Consider the following 18,358-nt stretch of genomic DNA (forward strand, 5'->3'; position numbering starts at 1 on the left):
ATGGCTGTTGTCTCTTAGTCTGCATCTGTGATCAGAGGCAGCAATCCGTGATCAGATATCAGATCCCTGATATTTGGAGAACAGGGTCCTTTTTGCCCACCCTGGCCCCCACAAGCTGTGTGCAAACTGTGTGCAAGCTGCTTCAGGAACATGTGCACAGCTGTCTGCCATGGGCTGAGAAGTGGGGGACAGGTAGCTGTTAATATGCTCAGAGCTGAAATTCACCAATAGTAACCATAATTTATTGTCCAAGCCTTCCCCTGGAAGTTGTAAGCCTTCCAGAGATCCAAAAGAGTTACATTAGACAGATTCTGCCAGTACAATTGTTGTCTAGGTGAGGAGATAGATTTCTGGTGCTTCCTGCTCCACCATCTTCCCAGAATCCTCCTCTGTGTTTCTTTGTGAAGTTCTTAGGGTTTTTTTCCCCTTAATTTATAGGGCATCAATCCAATTGCATTCTAATGGATAACTTGATCTTGTGTCTTTTAGAAGTGTTTGAATGATTTATGAATTTGGATACAACCTTAATGAGAGGTTTCTGTGAAGGAAGCTTTCATTTAATTTCTGGAATAATATTTTTCTACACAAACACATATTCAATTTCATTAAGGAGCTGACAATCTAGAGTGGACTTCTTAATTAAACAGAAGGTTATAGGGGCCGGCCCTGTGGCCGAGTGGTTAAGTTTGCACGCTCCGCCTTTGGTGGCCCAGGGTTTTGCTGGTTTGGATCCTGGGCGCGGACATGGCACTGCTCATCAGGCCACGTTGAGGTGGTGTCCCACATGCCACAACTAGGAGGACCCACAACTAAAAATATACAACTATGGGGGCCAGCCCAATGGCGCAGTGGTTAAGTTCGCACATTCCGCTTCTCTGCTGCCCAGGGTTCTCAGGTTTGGATCTCGAGTGTGGACATGGCACTGCTTGGCACGCCATGCTGTGCTAGGCATCCCACACATAAAGTAGAAGAAGATGGGCATGGATGTTAGTTCAGGGCCAGGCTTCCTCAGCAAAAAGAGGAGAACTGGCAGTAGTTAGCTCAGAGCTAATCTTCCTTAAAAAAAAAAAAAATACAACTATGTACTGGGGGAGTTGGGGGAGAAAAAGCAGGGGGAAAATAAAAGAAGATTGGCAACAGTTAGCTCAAGAGCCAATCTTACGAAAAAACGAAAAAACAGAAGATTATAATTCAGTGAGTGATGACTGTGAGGAGTATTAGGTACCAAAGAAAACCTTAAGAGGGGCAAATAGGCAGGTTTAGGGGAGTGAGGTCAAGTGAAGCTTTCCTGACATAGAGACATCAAGGCTGGAATGTCAAGAACTGTAGGAGCAGCCAGGTGAAGAAAAGGGGATGCCAAATTTTTTGTATCTACCTTGAGCACTATAAGCTGGAGTTGTTTCCCTCACAGAGTCTCAATAAGTGGTTCTGATGGCGCACATTTGACTTCATATCCTTGCTTTTCATGATCAAAATGATAGAGTTCAGAAATTTAGTCAAGAGTGAAGCCTTAGTCGATCATTGAATTTTAGATCAAAAGTCCTGCTTTATGAAGAGAGGGCATTCAAACAAAGGATGGTCCATAGCCAGGATCAAAACAGAACTTTAGACAAAGTTCAATACTCTTTCTGTTACATATTATTATTATTACACTAACAAAAGTGGTGATGACAACAAAGTAAGGGCAGCTCTGGTTAGCTTCACTCTGGGCTGGCACAGGGAGAATGACTGACTTACTTGCCTATACCACTTTAGTCACTTTTGATCTGATCTGATCCTTGTTCTCTATTGTTGGACTCCTTTTTTCTGGATGCTTCTGTGACAAAAATGGGGACTAGTGCTAGTGAGGAGAGGAAGAAGATGCCTATATTCTACTTTTTCCCTTCATTTTTTTTGGTACCTGCTTAGCTAAAAAGGGAATTTATTGGAAGGATGTTAGAATGCCTTATGGAATCCAGAAAACTGTTGAAGAGCTAGGCCTTGGGAAAGGAAAGTTCTACAGAATTTCTAGGATCTTCAGCAGCAGAAACTTAGGCATCTTTCCTATAGAGTCTCACCAAGAACAAGATTCAGCTCAGAGCTATCAGTTTCTGGGTCCCTCCATTCATTGTTTATGATTAGTTTGTGGGATCCATGTACATACAGGTTCTTTCTGTGGGATCATATCCTCAAGGTTAGAGCAGTGCCTGAAACATGGTAAACCATCAATAAATATTATTGAATGAGTACATGAATGGAATCCCACAATTCCCTGGAGAAGGTACCCAATGGGCCTTGCTTGAGGTAGGTGTCTGCCCTTGTTCCAAATAACTGTGGCAGGAGGTCAGATAGTACACACTTGGTACCCAAGGACCACTGGGAGTCAGGGGCACTTCTCAGAGAATAAGGACTGTCAGAGGATGTGGCCAAGACCTTGAAAGTGACTGTTATTTGTGTCTGTCCCTAAAGAGACTGACAAGAAATCAACAGTTCTGAAAAACTGACATTTAAAATAAGGAAAGATTACTGTACAAAGTTTTGTCTCTTTTCGTGTACTGCATTTAAACTTGGTATTCAAATTGGAACATTTCAGTGAATTAAAATGTTGTCTATTGTAGGATGAACCATCTCTTTGTGTACCATTAAAAAAGAAAACATATTCAAGAAGCAGAGTCTAACAGAGATCCTGACATACAGCTGGGACATCAATTGGCTGGTCCTTCCATGCAAGGATAAAAGAGAAATAAACCTGCCACACTGAAAATGCAGCAAGGGCACATGACTGTCTCAATCATAGTGCTGAGAGGAAATAAACCGTACTCCCTGAATATTGATCTCCAAGCTGGTACTCCTGCAGATTTTTTACTGATTGAATTCGTATGAACAGTGTGGTCTAAACAACCACAAGCAAATGATTTAACATAGAGTGATCTCAGGTTGATAGGGCTCCATGTGATTGGCAAGAGCAAACCTGAATCCTCTCCTGGAGAACCACCAGCAGCAATGGCAAGATACCATCTTATTTCAGCAATGTTAATATGTAAACAGGAAAGTTTTACAATACGTGAAATTGGCAATGTGCTCCAACTTCCCCTGTTTTTACATTTTCATGATCTATCAAATTACATTTCTTCCTGTAACTATGCTTAAATTGTCTGCACTTTATCTGTATGCTGATTCTGAAAACTGATCAATCAATAAATAGCATTTAAATATATCACTGTGTAAATATTATTCAACTCAGAGTCAAGCAATGAGCGGCGACTCTAGTAACATGACCTCTATCCCTCTCCAAGGAGGACTTTTCCTCAATTCCAAATGAATTCTACTTTCTTCCACTCCTCCATTTACTTAAAATCATGTCATATTTGACTTTGCCTTGTATTTGGAGCATGATTTTCATTATAATTCCTCGTTTTGCCTGGATTTTCTGGTTGCTGTTTTTCTCCCCTAGGAGAAGTCTATGCCCTTTCACCACATCCTAAATAGCTTCCAGCTTCTTACTCATCGTTCCATAGATTGCTTACTATCTGTCTCATTTTTCTTAAAATCTGTCTTTTTTGTATCCCATTGACTTCCTGTTCTAATTTGGACTGGTTACTTTCCAGCCCCTGTGCTCAGCTATTATTCTGAGATTCCTTTTCCATCATTTCTATATCTCACATCTTCCTCTTCTTGGATTTCATCCTGTGTGCTTGCAATACATCTTAAATCAGCTATCTCAGAAAAAGTGCATGAGAGGCAGCCTTTGTGAACTCCTGTTGTACCAGAATAAGTTTATTTGGTCTCCACGATTGCGTCGGTTTCCAAGGGTTGCCATAACAGAGTACCACAAATTAGGCGGCTTGAAACAACAGAAATTTATTATCTTACAGTTCTGGAGGCCGGAAGGCTGAAATCACCGTGTGAGCAATGTTGGTTCTTTCTGGAGGATCTGAGGGAAAATCGGTTCTGTGACTCTCTCCTAGTTTTGTGTTGTTGCCAGCATTTCTTGGCTTCTAATTCTATCACTCCAGTCTCTTCCTCCATTGTCACATTGCATTCTCCCTGTGTGTCTTTGTATACCTGAGTCTTTACATGACCTGCTTATAAGAACAATAGTCATCAGATTTAGAGCCCATTCTAATCCAGTATGACCTAATCTTAACTTGATTACATCTGCAAAGACCCTATTTCCAAATAAGATCACATTCACTAGTAGTGGGAATTAAGACTGCTATATATCTTTTTGGGGGGACACAATTCAACTGTGACCAACACTGTAGTGATGGTTTGGCTGGGTATAGAATTCTAAGATCAAAATAATTCCTACTTAGAACTTTGAAGACTTTGCTCCACTCTAGTTTAGAATCATTTTTGTTGATGAGAAATCTGATAGTTTAATTCTAGTTCTTTTGTTGGTGTCTTAATGTTTTTTTTAATCTTGGAGCATTATTAAGATTTCTTTATCCTCCTTGTTCTGAAATTTCAACATGATAGGGACTCTTTCAGTTTGAAGATTTGTGTCTTTCCACACAGTTCTCCCTTCTCAGGACTGGAAAATGTTCAGTTATTTCTTTGATGATTTTCTCTTTTTGATCTATTCCCTATTTTTGGAAATCCTATTGTCTGGTGTATCTGGCAGAGTTCAGTCACAAGTCACAGAAGTAGAATACTAAGAATGATATAAAAAAAGAGATAATAAGTAAATTATAGGGATTTGACCTTACACAGTTGCAGGAGCTGGTGAGACAGTCTTGTTTGTGCTGTTTCTTCTGCATCTGGTGCTGACCTTGAAGTTACAGGACAGGTAGTAGGAGTTAAAAGATAGGCATGAAGTGAGGAGAGCAGGACAACTGGGACCCATGAGGAACAAGCTGGAACCTCTCCCTGTCTTTTATTGGAACTTATGATGGCTTCTCCCTGTTGCTAAGTCTCCAAATTTGCAGCCATGGATGCCCTGCAGGAGAAACCAGTATTCTTGTTACAGAGCCACACTTACACCTGGCCCAGGATTTGGAAAAGTTGAAAGAAGAGATCATGTGGGAGCTGGACATGTGGGTCCTGCAGTGTTTTATACTTGCAATGTGAATAAGCACATCTCTGAAACTGCATGAGCTATAACAGCACCAGACCAATGTCAACCTTGGGAGAACAAACTTAGCTATTGCTTTACTTCCACCTTCCAAATGTCATGCAGGTTTCTCTTGTGACCAGCCCTAACTAACACATAGAGGAGTGACTTCTGGGAAATCGAGTTTAACTTAGCCTTGTTGATATATTCCAAAGCCACCAGAGTTGGGTGTTGGACTTCTTGAATTGATCTTTTTTTCTTACTTTTTCTTTCATATTTCCTAATTTTTTGTCTTAAAATGCTTCATTCTGGGTGGTTTTCTTTATCTCCCAAATCTTTATTTCTATTTTGGCAGTTACATCTTTGATTTCCAAGAGTTTTGTCTTGTTCTCTGTTCATTTTTTATAACATCTTCTTGTTGTTTAGAAATGTAATATCTTCGCAAATTTCCCTGAGACTGTTCTATTTTTTTCTTTAGGTATCTTCTGTTCTTTGAATCCTCCATCCATTTCTTCTGGGATGAATACCCTTGGTACTGCAAATTTTCCTCAAATATCTAGTATTTCGTTCCCCATTTAATTTTAATAGTAGGGCAATAAGAAAGCTGACTAGAGTTTTGGTGTACATGGGTGGGTCTTGTTCACTGGTACATTAAATTTAGGATGAGCAGATGGATAGAGGCTCCTTACCTTTAACCTGAAAGCCAAAATATGAATATTTTGTCTAGAAGCACAGCACCTGCTTAAAATGTCCTGTTCACTCTCAAAGTTTTTAAAAACTTATTTATCAAAGAACCCTTTGATATATTTTCTAGAAGTCAACATCCGGCATTTTTCTTGCAGGAATGAAGTCAGGGTCAATCATCTCATGTACAGATATTCCATCAATGCCCTGATTTTATTTTCCACCTTTGCCTTCATCAAACCTTCCAGCTGGGGTTTCAGAGCCTCTCTGGAGCTGGAAAATTGAACTCCAATTTCCACTTGAGCCTTCTTCACATATCCTAGGGAGTCTGATCTGTTTCATATATTAGCTGTGTTAGGTCTTCAGAAATTTACTAAAATCCCTTGTTCATTGACAGACCTCTCCCTACTCTGTTTATTCCCTTACTGCTACTTCAGTGAAATCTCAGAGGGGTGAAGACAAATTCACATGCCCAGACCTCGTTCTTAAGTTGGAGTTTGACTCTAAAATTAGAAAAGATAACAATAAAGATAATTTACAAAATACATTCAAGTTTTAAAAATTTCTATAAACACACAGTATCTTGACTTTGGCATACAGGGGATTTTATTCCTTAAAATATGACAATCCTTTCCTCAAATAAGTGTTAAAGACAGGCCACATTAATCCTTTACTGGTTTTCCTTTCCCATGGGATAGTACAGGATTAGAAGATAGTAGGGCCCTGGGTGAAAAAAAGGTGGAAGGGACGTTGAGTATAATGCAATGAAATAAGAATTTATTTTCTTTAGCTCAGTGGTCCTCAGTTGAGAGCTATTTTGCCCCTTAGAGATCATCTGGCAATGTCTGAAGACATCTTTGGTTGCCACGAATGAGGATGTTCTACTGGCATCTAGTGGGGAGAAGAGAGGGATACTGCTTATCATCCAACAATACACAGGACAGCCTCTAATAAGGAATTATCCAGTTGAATGTCCCAATAGTGCTGAGCTTAAGAACTTTACTCTTGCACAACAATGTGAACATACTTAACAATACTGCACTATACACTTAAAAATGGTTAGGATGGTAAATTTTATGTTATGTGTAATTTACCACAATTAAAAACAGGAACATGGGTCCTTATTTTCTAGGGAAAATCTCTATTTATAAGTCAGCTTTATGCTATTTTGATAGGAATAAGAAAATTTAACTTCTATGCTCAGTTAGAGCTTAACTTTATTGTTAAGATTGGAATATGGGATAAGATATAATTATGAGTCCATATGTCAGATACCATAGGAGAGTCAGTCAAGCTACTGTGTCAGGGATTTGCAATCAACAGATGTAGATGGGCTCTGGCTAACTTAAGCAGTGGACAAAATTTATTGGAAGGCAATGCAGTCAGTTGCAAAATGTGGAAGAGAAGCCCTCTGCACCTAAGCTGTTTGTAGGACAGGACCCAGGGCCACTTCGGGCATGTATGGTGCAGGAATGAACAGGCAGTGTCTCAGGAACCCACTGCCAGAAAGAATTAGCCTCCAGTGTTTTCAGAGAAGTGTCTGATAGGCCAAACTTGGGTCCTGTCAGCCCTGGCATGTGGCATCCTAAGTGATGTCCCACTAAGACTGTATTCAAAGGGGAGAGGCAGTCCCTGTCCCCAAAAGTAGGATGAAAGGATGCTGAGCAGGTAAAACAAGTGATATCCACTTCAGCTGCAAGACAGACACTGCCTTCTGCTGCCCCAACCAAAAGGCACACAGGCAAACAAACAAAAATATGTGTTGATCACACCTACATCGGCTTATGCGATAGTTATGGAAGTCATTTAACATTTCTTCATCTGTTTTGTCATCTACAAAATGAGGAACTTGAATTCAATCACTTCTAACTTCCTTTTCATTCTGGTATTATAGATTTATACCATTTTAAAAGGGTTTTTGAACTCCTATTCATATATACTTCACATTTTGCTTAGATTATAGATTCCCCCTTTGATCTGATCTATTCCTAGAATGGCTTCCTAATGGCTTTGGTGGTATTTCTGAGTTTTGGGCTATTGATCTATTTTGAGTGGAAAAATCCTTACATGAAATGTTAAAAAATAAATGTATCTCTTTAGGGTGTTTGGGGGGTGCATACTTAACATCAGTGAGAAAGTAAATTCTGATTCTTCATCCCTCTATTAACAGAGCAAACCAAGCATGTAGAAATATAGAAGAGGAAGCGTGGAGGAGGAAGAAAGGTTGAAATGGCAAAGCCTTTGCCAGCTCTGTGTCCTGCTAAAGGGTTTAGGCTGCATGGAGTGCCTCTCCCAGAGAAACACGTTAGTGAGTCTCCACGCATGGAAAGGGAGAGCTGGAGCTGTGAGGGCTTCAGGGAAATGAGTTTGTGGGGGAAGTCAGAAGCAATGGAGTCTAGAGATTTGAGGATTAAGGAGAGATGTGTGAAGAGGTTGAAGCCTGCAGAGGTGGGTGGCCAATGAGAAATTCCAGATGCTGGAGTAGGTAAAGGATTTGAAGAATGAGGATAATATCTGATTTTAATTTCATTGTTCTCATGCATTGTAAAGTCTCACTGTTGATGCAAATCTTCAGCAATGTCAAGAGTCTCACAAAAGCCTTGTAGGACTGGTTTGGAGAAAGTTAAAGAGAAGAGGAGGAAAGCAATATCTTGGTTGGCATGAGGCAGAAGAAAGGGAACACAGAGCTGCTGTGGCAGAAGAGATGCAGTGAAATCAAGAGGTCAGGGGTAAAAACTTGGGGCCAAACTGACTATGAGAATGTGAATCCTTGGGAATTCACACACATTTTGTGGGAAGAATTGGACTTTCCAGAATACTCAGAGTGAGAGCTTGGGCCAAAAGGATAAGAGGAACTTAATGTACCTTTGGGCTACATTAATGAAAACAAATAGTTGCAGCTCCTGACTTACCCACCTGGTGATAGAGTGAGGTGCAGCTGAAGATTCAAAATAATGTGGTGGAATTTTCTTTTTCTGGTCTCAGTCTTTGACTTCATTGTATAGCATGCCTTCTCTTGACACAGAAACAATGCTCCCAAATATAAATCATTTTACTATGGAAAAAATTTTTATTTATCTGTGTATTTAACATTCATTGACATTTGCTAAGTTCGATTTGCTTGAGGAGAGTTATAGATGAAGACACAATTGTGTCATAAAAGAGCTTATCCCCAGAGGGAAAGAAAGATGTACAAAAACCAACCTCAATACAGGGAAGGATGAAGTAAGTACTAAATGGAGAGCAGGAACAGCATTCATCAATTCTGGTTGGGGAATAATGATATAGAGTCCAATGAATGATTGTGAGTTCTCCCTGAAGTTTCTAATTCATTCTTGAATCACTTCTCTCTCCTGGTAAAAGGAAAATAAGAACATTCTGACATGGTGTAAAACACATAAAAACCATCCTAAGACTATAAAAACACAAGAAGTGTCACAGTACGTACAATCTATCATTCACCCAGCCCAGTTTTCTGTGCCTGGGACAAAGGTTCTGAAGGACAACCTCTAAAGGCTGAGAAGGCAGTATTGATAGAGTGTAGGCCCTGGGGTCAGATGTCTTTGCATCCCATCTCTGTCATTTTACCAGCTGTGTGACCTTGGGTGAGTTACTCCTTAGCCTTTCTTAATGTCAGATTATCAATCCATAAAATGAGGGTAATAACAACTCATTGGACTGTTGGATTGAATGAATTCATGCACGTGCAGTGCTTGGTACACTGTAAATACTTGGTGCATTTTAGTTACTATTTTTATTATTCTGAAAAGAAGATTGGGAATTTTACATTCATGAGTTTAATCACATTATTTTGCATTTATATTTTCTGTTCATATCACTTCTTGGATTAATGAACTCCCTAAATTTAAAAACTATATAATTAAATCTTACTTTCATTTGTAGCAGAAATTACTTCTTTCCATCTTTGACTAGGGGCATCTCATTGTCTAATACTTAAGGATTTAATGCACCAGTCTGTCCTCTTCATGTTAAATCTAATCAGTCGGCCTCAGAGTCTCTTTCAGTCCCTTTCTAATTTTCTCAAGGTTGTAAGATCATTTTGTGTGCCATAGAGTATTCCATGAGTTCCATAGTTTTATGTAAGCGGAGATAGTATTTTCTGTTTCATTGGTGATAACTTCACCAACAATTGTTAGTGTTTTGTGAGCTTTTTGACAGCAGCAGCTCTTTGAGTCAGAACTTTAAAGTACACTTACATGGTATTTTCCAAAATGTGTTCTCTGAAATGCTATTCTGTGAGAGCTCAATGAGTGTCCCATTAAAGGGATTATAATTTAGGAAGCACTGAGTTAAGCAAGAGTTTGTTAGGTACTCTTAATATCCTATGACCTGAAATGCATTTGGTAGGGTTTTTTGATCTTGTTTCTCCATAGCAAACTTTTTTGGGAATTGTCTTGTAGGACTAGTATTCTGGGAACACAGTTTTGGAAATGCTGATTGATAGTAAACTCTAGGTTCAACTGATAGCCTACATCCGTTATCCTATAGGAATAATTATCCCCTGAGGACATTTTCTATTATGTGGAAGTGCTTTCACTGCTATTCTGATCATTTAAAGAGTCTTACGTGATCATTTTGCAGTGTATTCTTATCATCTTGATATATTGTTGGAAAAGTTTAATTATATCTGTGGACTTAATGATACCATTCTGTATTCTCTTTCCCAAATTACTTTTAAAAGCTTACTGCCAAGTAGTGATAGGCAGAGATATACAGTAGAAAGAGTATGAGATCACACAGCCCTGGCTTGGAATCATGGTCCAAGCGCTCGGTAGCCACATGGCTTTGGACAATTCATTTAGCCTCTTTGAATCTTACTATTCTCATCTTTATCTAGAGATGTGGCTTTTTATCTTTGTTTCCTTTCTCATATTACTACTTCTGACTGACTTGATCAAGCAAATACAAATCAGCTTATTCTTTTAAATTGAATTTGGAACTTGTTTAAAACAAACTAGTACAGATTGGGATGTGAGATATTCATAAGCATCATGACCAGTAATCATAAGCATTGCTGTCCATGGTTACCGCCTTTCTCTACACGTATATGCAAGCAGGGAAGAGGGAAGTGTTATGCTCCTCAGTCCATCCCCACAGGGCGAGACTCTCCTGAAGAATTTGAAGCGAGCAAGAAAGAGTAGTGAGTGGCAGTTTGAAAAAAAAAAAAAACCTTGATAGTCAGTTACTTTCGTGATTTCACCAAATTATACTGTATTACTGAAAACTTAGAATCAATATACTCAGAGTATAAAATAGCCTGGTTAAATTTTGAGTATCTGAAGTCTCAAATTTCTCCCCTCAATAGGCTTTTAGATATAAATTTCAGTGTGATTTTCCCAAGTAAATACCCATTTCCCAGCCTTTTTCATTCAAGCCTGCCCTAAGGAGACAGTGTGAAATCACTCTTATTTAAAATCATAAATAGTACCGTATAATTTCTGAATTCCTTTGATATCATCCCGTGAAAGTTTGAAATTCTTGGGATCTCCGTCTCTATAGGTTGGATACATCACGGCACTGGGGTCAGATGAATGTCCCAGACCCAAAGAATGGCCAAATTCATGAGTTGCAGCAAACAGGAAATTAATTCCTACAACCAAAGAGTGACAGACGATAACCATAAACATGACTATATATATAAAATAAAATAAGATACGATATGTAATATCAAATAACAGAAAATAAAATAACTATAAAATACCTAACTCGTCAAATCCTCTACAGTTTACTTATTTGTTTCTAGGTCTTCAGAAGGTGGGAGGGTTTAGAAGGAGAATCAGAATGGTAGAGCTTTAATCTCATCATCACTTCTGTTTTTTCAAAAAAGATCATGCTTTCCTGCCTATTTGCTTCTTATACAATCACTCAGACAGGAGTACTCTGTATGGGAAGCAAAGGCTGTAGAGGAATTAAGACCCACGTTTGAAATCCAGTTCTGCCTCTTACTAGCTGGATAACGCTGGACAAATTAATTGATATTGCTGAGTCTCAGTTCCTCATGTGTTAAACAGAAATAATTCCTACTTGTAAATTTGTTGTAACAATTAGAGTTTTCCAATATCTAGAAAATAACGGCTATTCAGTAAATGATAGTGACTTTGAATAGCAGGAGAGAGAAAGTTGGCTTTGAGAAAGCCAGACTTAAAGGCAGGGTCTCCAGGCAATGCTGGATTTTGCTTTGGATTTATTCACTCATGTTACATATATGCTTTTCTCTCCCTCAGACACATAGAAAGGCTCTGCATATAACGAGGAAGGTGTGAGCCTGCGAGTTCGAGTGGCCAGAGTTCCAACTGTGGTGCGCTAGATTGAAGGAAGCTGCTTTTAACCTAGCTTGAGCAGTAAGAAAGGAGAATGAAAAAGATATGCAAGATGTGAAATGGAGGCAGTGTCACAATTTTACATAGGCTAGATTTTTGCAGCAGGCGTCACTACAGTGGTGAATTTCCATTAGCAAACATAAATACTAATTTCCCTTTCAGGGCCAGTTAGTAGCCATTTTTTTTCTTAAGAATTGTCTCCAATTAGGATTACTTATGCCAAAGCTTCTCTTCATTGGTTTTCTGGTATGTCTATAATCTCCTACTTTGTAAGGTGATGAATATGATGGGCTGGGTTATGGTGTGGATCCTTTCTGAACAATAGTCTCAGAATTGTCTATAATTCTTAAGTATTGTAGTTGCTACTCCTATTTCTCCTCCAGTTAAAAAGTTATTTTAGGGAAATATAAAGAAGGAGCTATAATTTTTGAATTATTAATATATTCCAAGCACTCTGCTAAGCACTATATAAGCATTATCTTGTTTGATTCAAGCAACAATCCTGTGAGGTGGGAATTATTTATAGTCCCATTTCATAGACGAGGAAACTGAGGCTCAGAGAAGTTAAATAACTTGCCCAAAGACACATGGCAAGTATTTGGTAGAGGTAATGCAAACTGAGCTCAACATGCTTGACTCCATGGCCTGAGCTTCCATCTTCTGTATATGTAGCATTTTAAACACCTTAAATGAAATAATTCATTTAAAGCACGTAGTACAGTGGTTGACAGTTAGCAAGGGCTCTATAATTATTATTAATAAAGTAATGATAGAATTAAAGTTAGAATAAGAAGTTCAGGATTTTAAAAAGGATGTGTAGTAGAAGAGATACGGGATGCTATACCTATACTGCTACCATCAGTCCAGTGTTCATCCTCATCAAAGTGAGCATCTCCTCCAAGGTCTGGCCCAGGTGAAAAGGCATGAGCCAGTGTGTTTCCTGGTCCATCAAATGGGTAGGGGTCCCCGTGAGCTGAAAGAAAATAGGGTGATTGTCTTAGTGACTGAATTTATCGCCAGTCATTTTATTTTTTAGTTTATGTGAGCATTGAGGCTAGAAAGAGCAGCCGGGTCCAAACAGTTGGCATTTGTTGTTATGAGCAGTCAGCTGCATACACAGGGTGGTTGGGGTGTTTATTTGTCACAGGCACTTTTTCTTTCACAGAACCACTGCTCCTCACTGACGACCACCATTTATTGAAAGTCTACTGCATATGGGACTTTAAATACTTTCACGTCTGACTTATGGTGGCATGTAAGTGCTAAGTTTGATCACTTTGCTTGGCTGGATGATGGCAGGATGGAGGACCAGTGTGAGTACTGCATTTTGTACCATTTAGTATAATTAAAAAAAAAACTTAGCTTATTGTTTGTGGGTATAGTAGGCAGTCTCTTGGAGAACGAAGCTCAAGGTGTCTTAAAATGGATTTTGATAGTGCTTTTATTTGTGATGAAGAGCATTTATTTTCAAATTGGTATCAGACCATATATGATTTATCCAGTTCTTAAAAAACATGGAGTGTCATGATCAGTATTCTGTAACATTTTATTTGGTATTGTCAATATTGTGGCTGAAGATCAAATTTCAGCTAAATTCACAGCACCTAGGCAGCTCAATATTAGACCAAAAAGAGCAATATTTTTCTCTAAATTTGCACCATGAAACACTAGCAATTAATAACAGTTCATGTACATCTCTTTAAGCCCTTTTATGTGAAAGTTCTCTATTTTTCTGCTTTCTTACTACATGAAGGGTTTTGGGAACAGGCCACAGGAGCTGTCCTGTTTCTTGGAGAACACTTAAGGCCTTTGGAGGTTGTGACCCCTTCTCTTGGTTTAATGTTGATATTAGATATATTTTAAACTGTCCCATAAATATATATATATGTGTATATCATGATTCATGCTACAAGCCAGGGGTTGGCAAACTTTTTCTGTAAAGGGACGGATAATAAGCAATTTAGAATTTGTGCGTTTGAGGGGTTCTAAATTAGTGGACTAGAAAAAGTAGTAATATTGCTACATATATATACACACACATATCATTAAAGATATTAAATCCTCAGAAGAGGAGGGCACAGGTATAAAACAACAAGCAAAACAGTGCACAGGATTCGCTTACAGGAATCTTCCTTACCTCCTCTTGCAAAGCCAATCATGATATCAGCAGTTCCCCAGCTAACTCTCTTGAAGTGCAGTGGGATCTCTTCGCTCCACATTTTCAAGGCCTTTGCCACTAATTGATTCACTATGACAAGTGATAATTCTCGAGGATGTGATACGACCCTGGTGGCAAACGAGAAAACAATGCTTGACCTCTTAGGAAAAGAGCTTTATTGTTTTTATGAAAATGAGCCAAAGCAAAACTAACCTGTAGGTGACTACATTGGAAGTCCATTTTGGACTATCTGGGAATAGCGAGTATTCTGCAACATCTGGCACTCCACATCTGGGTTTCTGCATTATTTCTATGATGTAGGAGTTTAAGATTCCATTTACGGGCAGGCGAAAGAATTTTTGCATCTCCTTGAGTTTGGCTTCTAAACTATTGGGATCTCTTATTTTTGAACTGGATGGATAAAATCTCTTGAGATAGTCCTATTGGAAAGAGAGTAATTGATCTGTAATTCTTGTTTATTGTCTTCTTTTATCGCAGAAGTCTGCATGTCTTTGCCTCTGATTCCTATGGACTCAAATAGTGGTTTGAAGAAAGATTAGTTATATCATCACCAAGTAAAACAAGTGTTCATTAATGAGGAGAAAATTTAATATTGATAGTGAAGCATCATCATTCCATTTCATGAGCAAAAGAAAAGAGTCTTTCCATTTCTCTTTTATCCCATCAAGTGTTTTGAGGAGAAATGCACTATACACTTTATGAAACGTAGACGTATTTGTAATAGCCCATCAGGAAGAGTGCCCAGTGTGTCCTCAAGGGGCACAAGTGAGAACTTCCCTTGGCATCAGAGACCCTGTGGGGAGATCCGAAGTCACCTCTCCCCATCTAAGATTCTCTGGAGATCTGGTCCCAGCTGAGTTTCAAGGATCCTAAAATTTTAGTTCTGGGAAAGGATATTACAAAATTATTTAGTTTAATGTACATATTCTCCGGGTGAAGAAACCAAAGCTCACAGTAACTTAATGATTTGCCCAGGGTCACATATTAAATTAATAGCAGAACTGGCCCTGAGTTTCCTGACTGCCAGCCCTGTGCTCTTTCTGCTGTTAAATCTCTAGTAAAATCCACTTCGAGAGGCTGCAGGATAAAGCAGGTCCCCCAGGTGTATTCCATGCACAGTTGGGTCCCTGGGAATTTCTTAAGGGACCCTACCTTCTGGATATTGGGATGGCAGTCCAGCAGCCTAAATAGGAAAAAATAGAAAGTGAGTGAAATGACAGCAGCAGCAGCAGCAGCAGCAACCTCACAAGAGCTCCGTACTCTGAGCTTTACATACTTACCCCGTTTAAAACTCATAACCACCCTATGGAGCAGGTATGGCCTTGTTATTCCTATTTTACGTAGGAAGAATCATGGCTCAGAGAAGATGCGGAAGGTCACCCCCTGAGTAACGGAAGGAGCTGGCATTTGAACTCCTGTTCTAACTCCAAAGCCCATTTCATTAGAAAAATGTATAGGGCTATAGAATGCCTGATAGTAGTGTGGAAATGATTTAAACAGCGACTCACTCCTTGGCAGTCTAATTGGAGTAGGTGGTAATGGTTCTTGTCTCAGAACCTCTCAGGAGTAGACACTTTATGTAAGTAACCTTAGCAACATCGTGCTCTCTCTTCCTGTTACCCACAATTGGGTTTCATTCAATACAACAAATGCTTATTGTTCATCCATGACCTTAGGAATTAACCCCTTATTTAAAAACAAATAGCTTATTTTAACGCTTCCAGAGCTGCAGCCTTTGCAAAGACATCCTTTGGAAGAACTCTGCGTCCTTGAGAGGGATTTCCCCGCCTCCAGTTAAACCTAGCTTACCTCCCTCTAGTTTATTGGCAACCAGCACGCAAATAAAGGGATTCAATACTCTTGCAGGTGCACTCCTTCTGGAGAATTCGTTAGGTAGAACCATATGAATTTCCTGTTTTGGAGGTAGAAGCAGTCAAATATCAGTAATTTTATATGGTTTAATCTAACATATTACTGGAACTTTTTAAAAGTCCAAGTTAACGTGAAATAAAACTCGACTCTTCTTATGCTTAAAGCTTAAATTTATAAACAATAGTTAGGAGTAAACATTCCCTTATTTTATCAAATAATAATTATTTGCACTTATTAGGCTGCTTATTAAGTAGTATATTGGAAGAACGTGATTTTTGAACCAGGAAAATGTCCTTGACTCCTATCTCTACCATTAGCAAGTATGTGAATCGACTTAATTTTGGTTTCTTCTTTTTCTCAGGATAGTGCTAAGGATCCAGGGACACAATGTCTATGAAGTACTTTACACTCTGCAATTGTTACATATGTGAGAGTTTGGTATTGTTATCACTTCATTTATTCACTAAATTAATCCTGTGAGATATAAAACAGTATAATTATTTCCACTGGACCCATGAGAAAACAAAGTCAGAAGTTCATGCCTTGCCCGTCATCATCAGCTTGTAGGTGGCAGAGCTGTGACTTCTACCCTGCTTTTCTGATTTCAAGTCTCTCCATTATAAGTATTCCTCATCTTAAGAGGCAACTTTGCTCTTTATGCAAAGAATCAGAAGTTACAATAAATAACAATAACTTTGATTTATTGAGTATGAACAATGTTTCAGGTACTTTGCTAAGTGCTTCACACACCAACATTTGGTTGATACCATTATAATCTCCAACTTCCAAAGTAAAAACTGAAGCTCAGAGAAGGTTAATAACATTTCTGTGTTGATCTACATAGTGAGTGGAGGAGTCGGAACTTGAATCCAGTTTGGACAGGCTCTAAAGACTGCTCTACATAGTTACTTGATTTAAATACATATTGCCTTTATAATCAGAAAAATTACCAAAATTGAAAAGCACACTTCCAATGCTGATGGTGAGCCCGTGGAGACCCAGGTGAGTGGGCCCGTGACATACCTGAGCCTGTTTCCACTGCAGCTCACTCATGCCTCCTGCCTCCCGGGGAAGCGGCAGGGCCAGGCTGCTGGGCAGCAGACACACAGTGCACAGCATGGCCAGCTGCATAGCTGCTGACCAGAGACGATGGTTCTCAGATCTATGGTTGGTTTGCTGTTTTCTGCCAGAGGCTAGAGAAATTTATATAGCTTCTCAGCCCTGAATTTGAAAATAGGTGTCTCATTTGAGAGTTTCTTTCTTTTCTTTTTTCTACAGAACCTTGAAAGTGTGTGTTATTTTTCATTAATCACAACAAGGAAGTAGTATGCCTTTATTGGCAGGAAGCACACAAGGTATTTGTCTTTCAAAGGATTTTTTTTCCTATCTGCTGTATAAATTTAATCCATGAGAAAACACATTTTCCAGAATCAAATTACTGCTCAGAAATGTCTTCTCAATTTTAAATTTCAGGAAGCATTATTCAGAATGTATCGTACCATGTATCTTAAAAGAATTTTTAAAAAAATTTGAAAAGCATGGAAAAGTATATAAAACATACAAATAATCAAATAATTATTAAGCAAACACTCTGTAACAGTCACCAAAGTCAAGAAACAGAACACTGCCGACATCCTGTGGTTCTTTACAGCGGAGAGTGACAGCAGATGTGACAGATGGAAATCCCGCTGTGATTGGGTCAGTGGCCCCCGTAATGCCTGTGCTACATTCCCTCACCTCCCAGGTACCTTAGTGGAGCACTGGGAATTCCCTTCTTTATGTCTCCCTTTAATTAGGTTATTTCTTTCCTTAGTGGTCATGATTACTCTGAATTCCTCTTGAATTACATGAAAAAATATCAAACAAACAAAAATCCTCAAGCATGGGCTTTGCTGTTCGTCTACCATTCTCACCATGCTTCACATTTGGTAGTAACAGGTTTCTCCAAAGCTAGACCTTCAACTTGGAAATCACTTTATCCAGTCTTTCTCTTCTAACGTCCTGACTCCGACTGCTAATGAGCCACCAGTAGGGCTGGCTTGATCCTTGGAACACATAATGGTTATTCTACAGATAGCAATTAAAGACTCATGATCTAGAGATTCTAGTTCAACTACTTCATTTTTATCAAAGATGAAGTTGAAGCCAAGATGACAGATGAACTTATCTTCCCAAGGTCACACAGCTAGTTAATAGTAGTCCTAATTCCCAGTCCTGTGCTTTCCTATCACATCAACTGCCAATTCGTTT

At 39.0% G+C, this 18,358-nt stretch overlaps 1 protein-coding gene across 3 annotated transcripts; it reads right to left on the reverse strand.

Moving 5' to 3' along the window:
- Positions 1-3,860: 3,860 nt before the first annotated feature.
- On the reverse strand, positions 3,861-17,273 carry MMP7 (matrix metallopeptidase 7). 3 transcript variants are annotated; one of them, XR_006891855.1, is made up of 7 exons: positions 17,132-17,273; positions 14,429-14,655; positions 14,195-14,343; positions 12,902-13,030; positions 11,166-11,327; positions 8,633-9,069; positions 3,861-6,219 (listed from the first exon to the last, which is right to left on the reverse strand). XR_006891855.1 is itself a non-coding variant. In XM_046684666.1 (6 exons), exons 1-6 carry the CDS (start codon positions 17,237-17,239, stop codon positions 9,041-9,043), a joined length of 804 nt encoding a protein of 267 aa, XP_046540622.1. In that variant the 5' UTR covers positions 17,240-17,273; the 3' UTR covers positions 6,909-9,040. The 3 variants fall into 3 exon arrangements, 1 of the variants encoding a protein (XP_046540622.1); XR_006891854.1 differs by lacking the exon at positions 3,861-6,219 and adding an exon at positions 6,313-6,607; XM_046684666.1 differs by lacking the exon at positions 3,861-6,219 and having other exon boundaries at positions 6,909-9,069.
- Positions 17,274-18,358: the final 1,085 nt, after the last annotated feature.

This window comes from Equus quagga, chromosome 14 (genome assembly GCF_021613505.1).
Source record: "Equus quagga isolate Etosha38 chromosome 14, UCLA_HA_Equagga_1.0, whole genome shotgun sequence".
Taxonomy (NCBI): domain Eukaryota; kingdom Metazoa; phylum Chordata; class Mammalia; order Perissodactyla; family Equidae; genus Equus; species Equus quagga.

Coding starts and splice junctions, on each gene's coding strand:
- MMP7 (XM_046684666.1), bottom strand. CDS start 17,239: ATGCAGCTGGCCATGCTGTGCACTGTGTGTCTGCTGCCCAGCAGCCTG. Junction 14,656..17,131: donor TGCAGTGGAAACAGGCTCAG/GTATGTCACGGG, acceptor TCTTTCCAATAG/GACTATCTCAAGAGATTTTA. Junction 9,070..11,165: donor AGGAATTCAGAAATTATACG/GTACTATTTATG, acceptor TCCTTTTACCAG/GAGAGAGAAGTGATTCAAGA.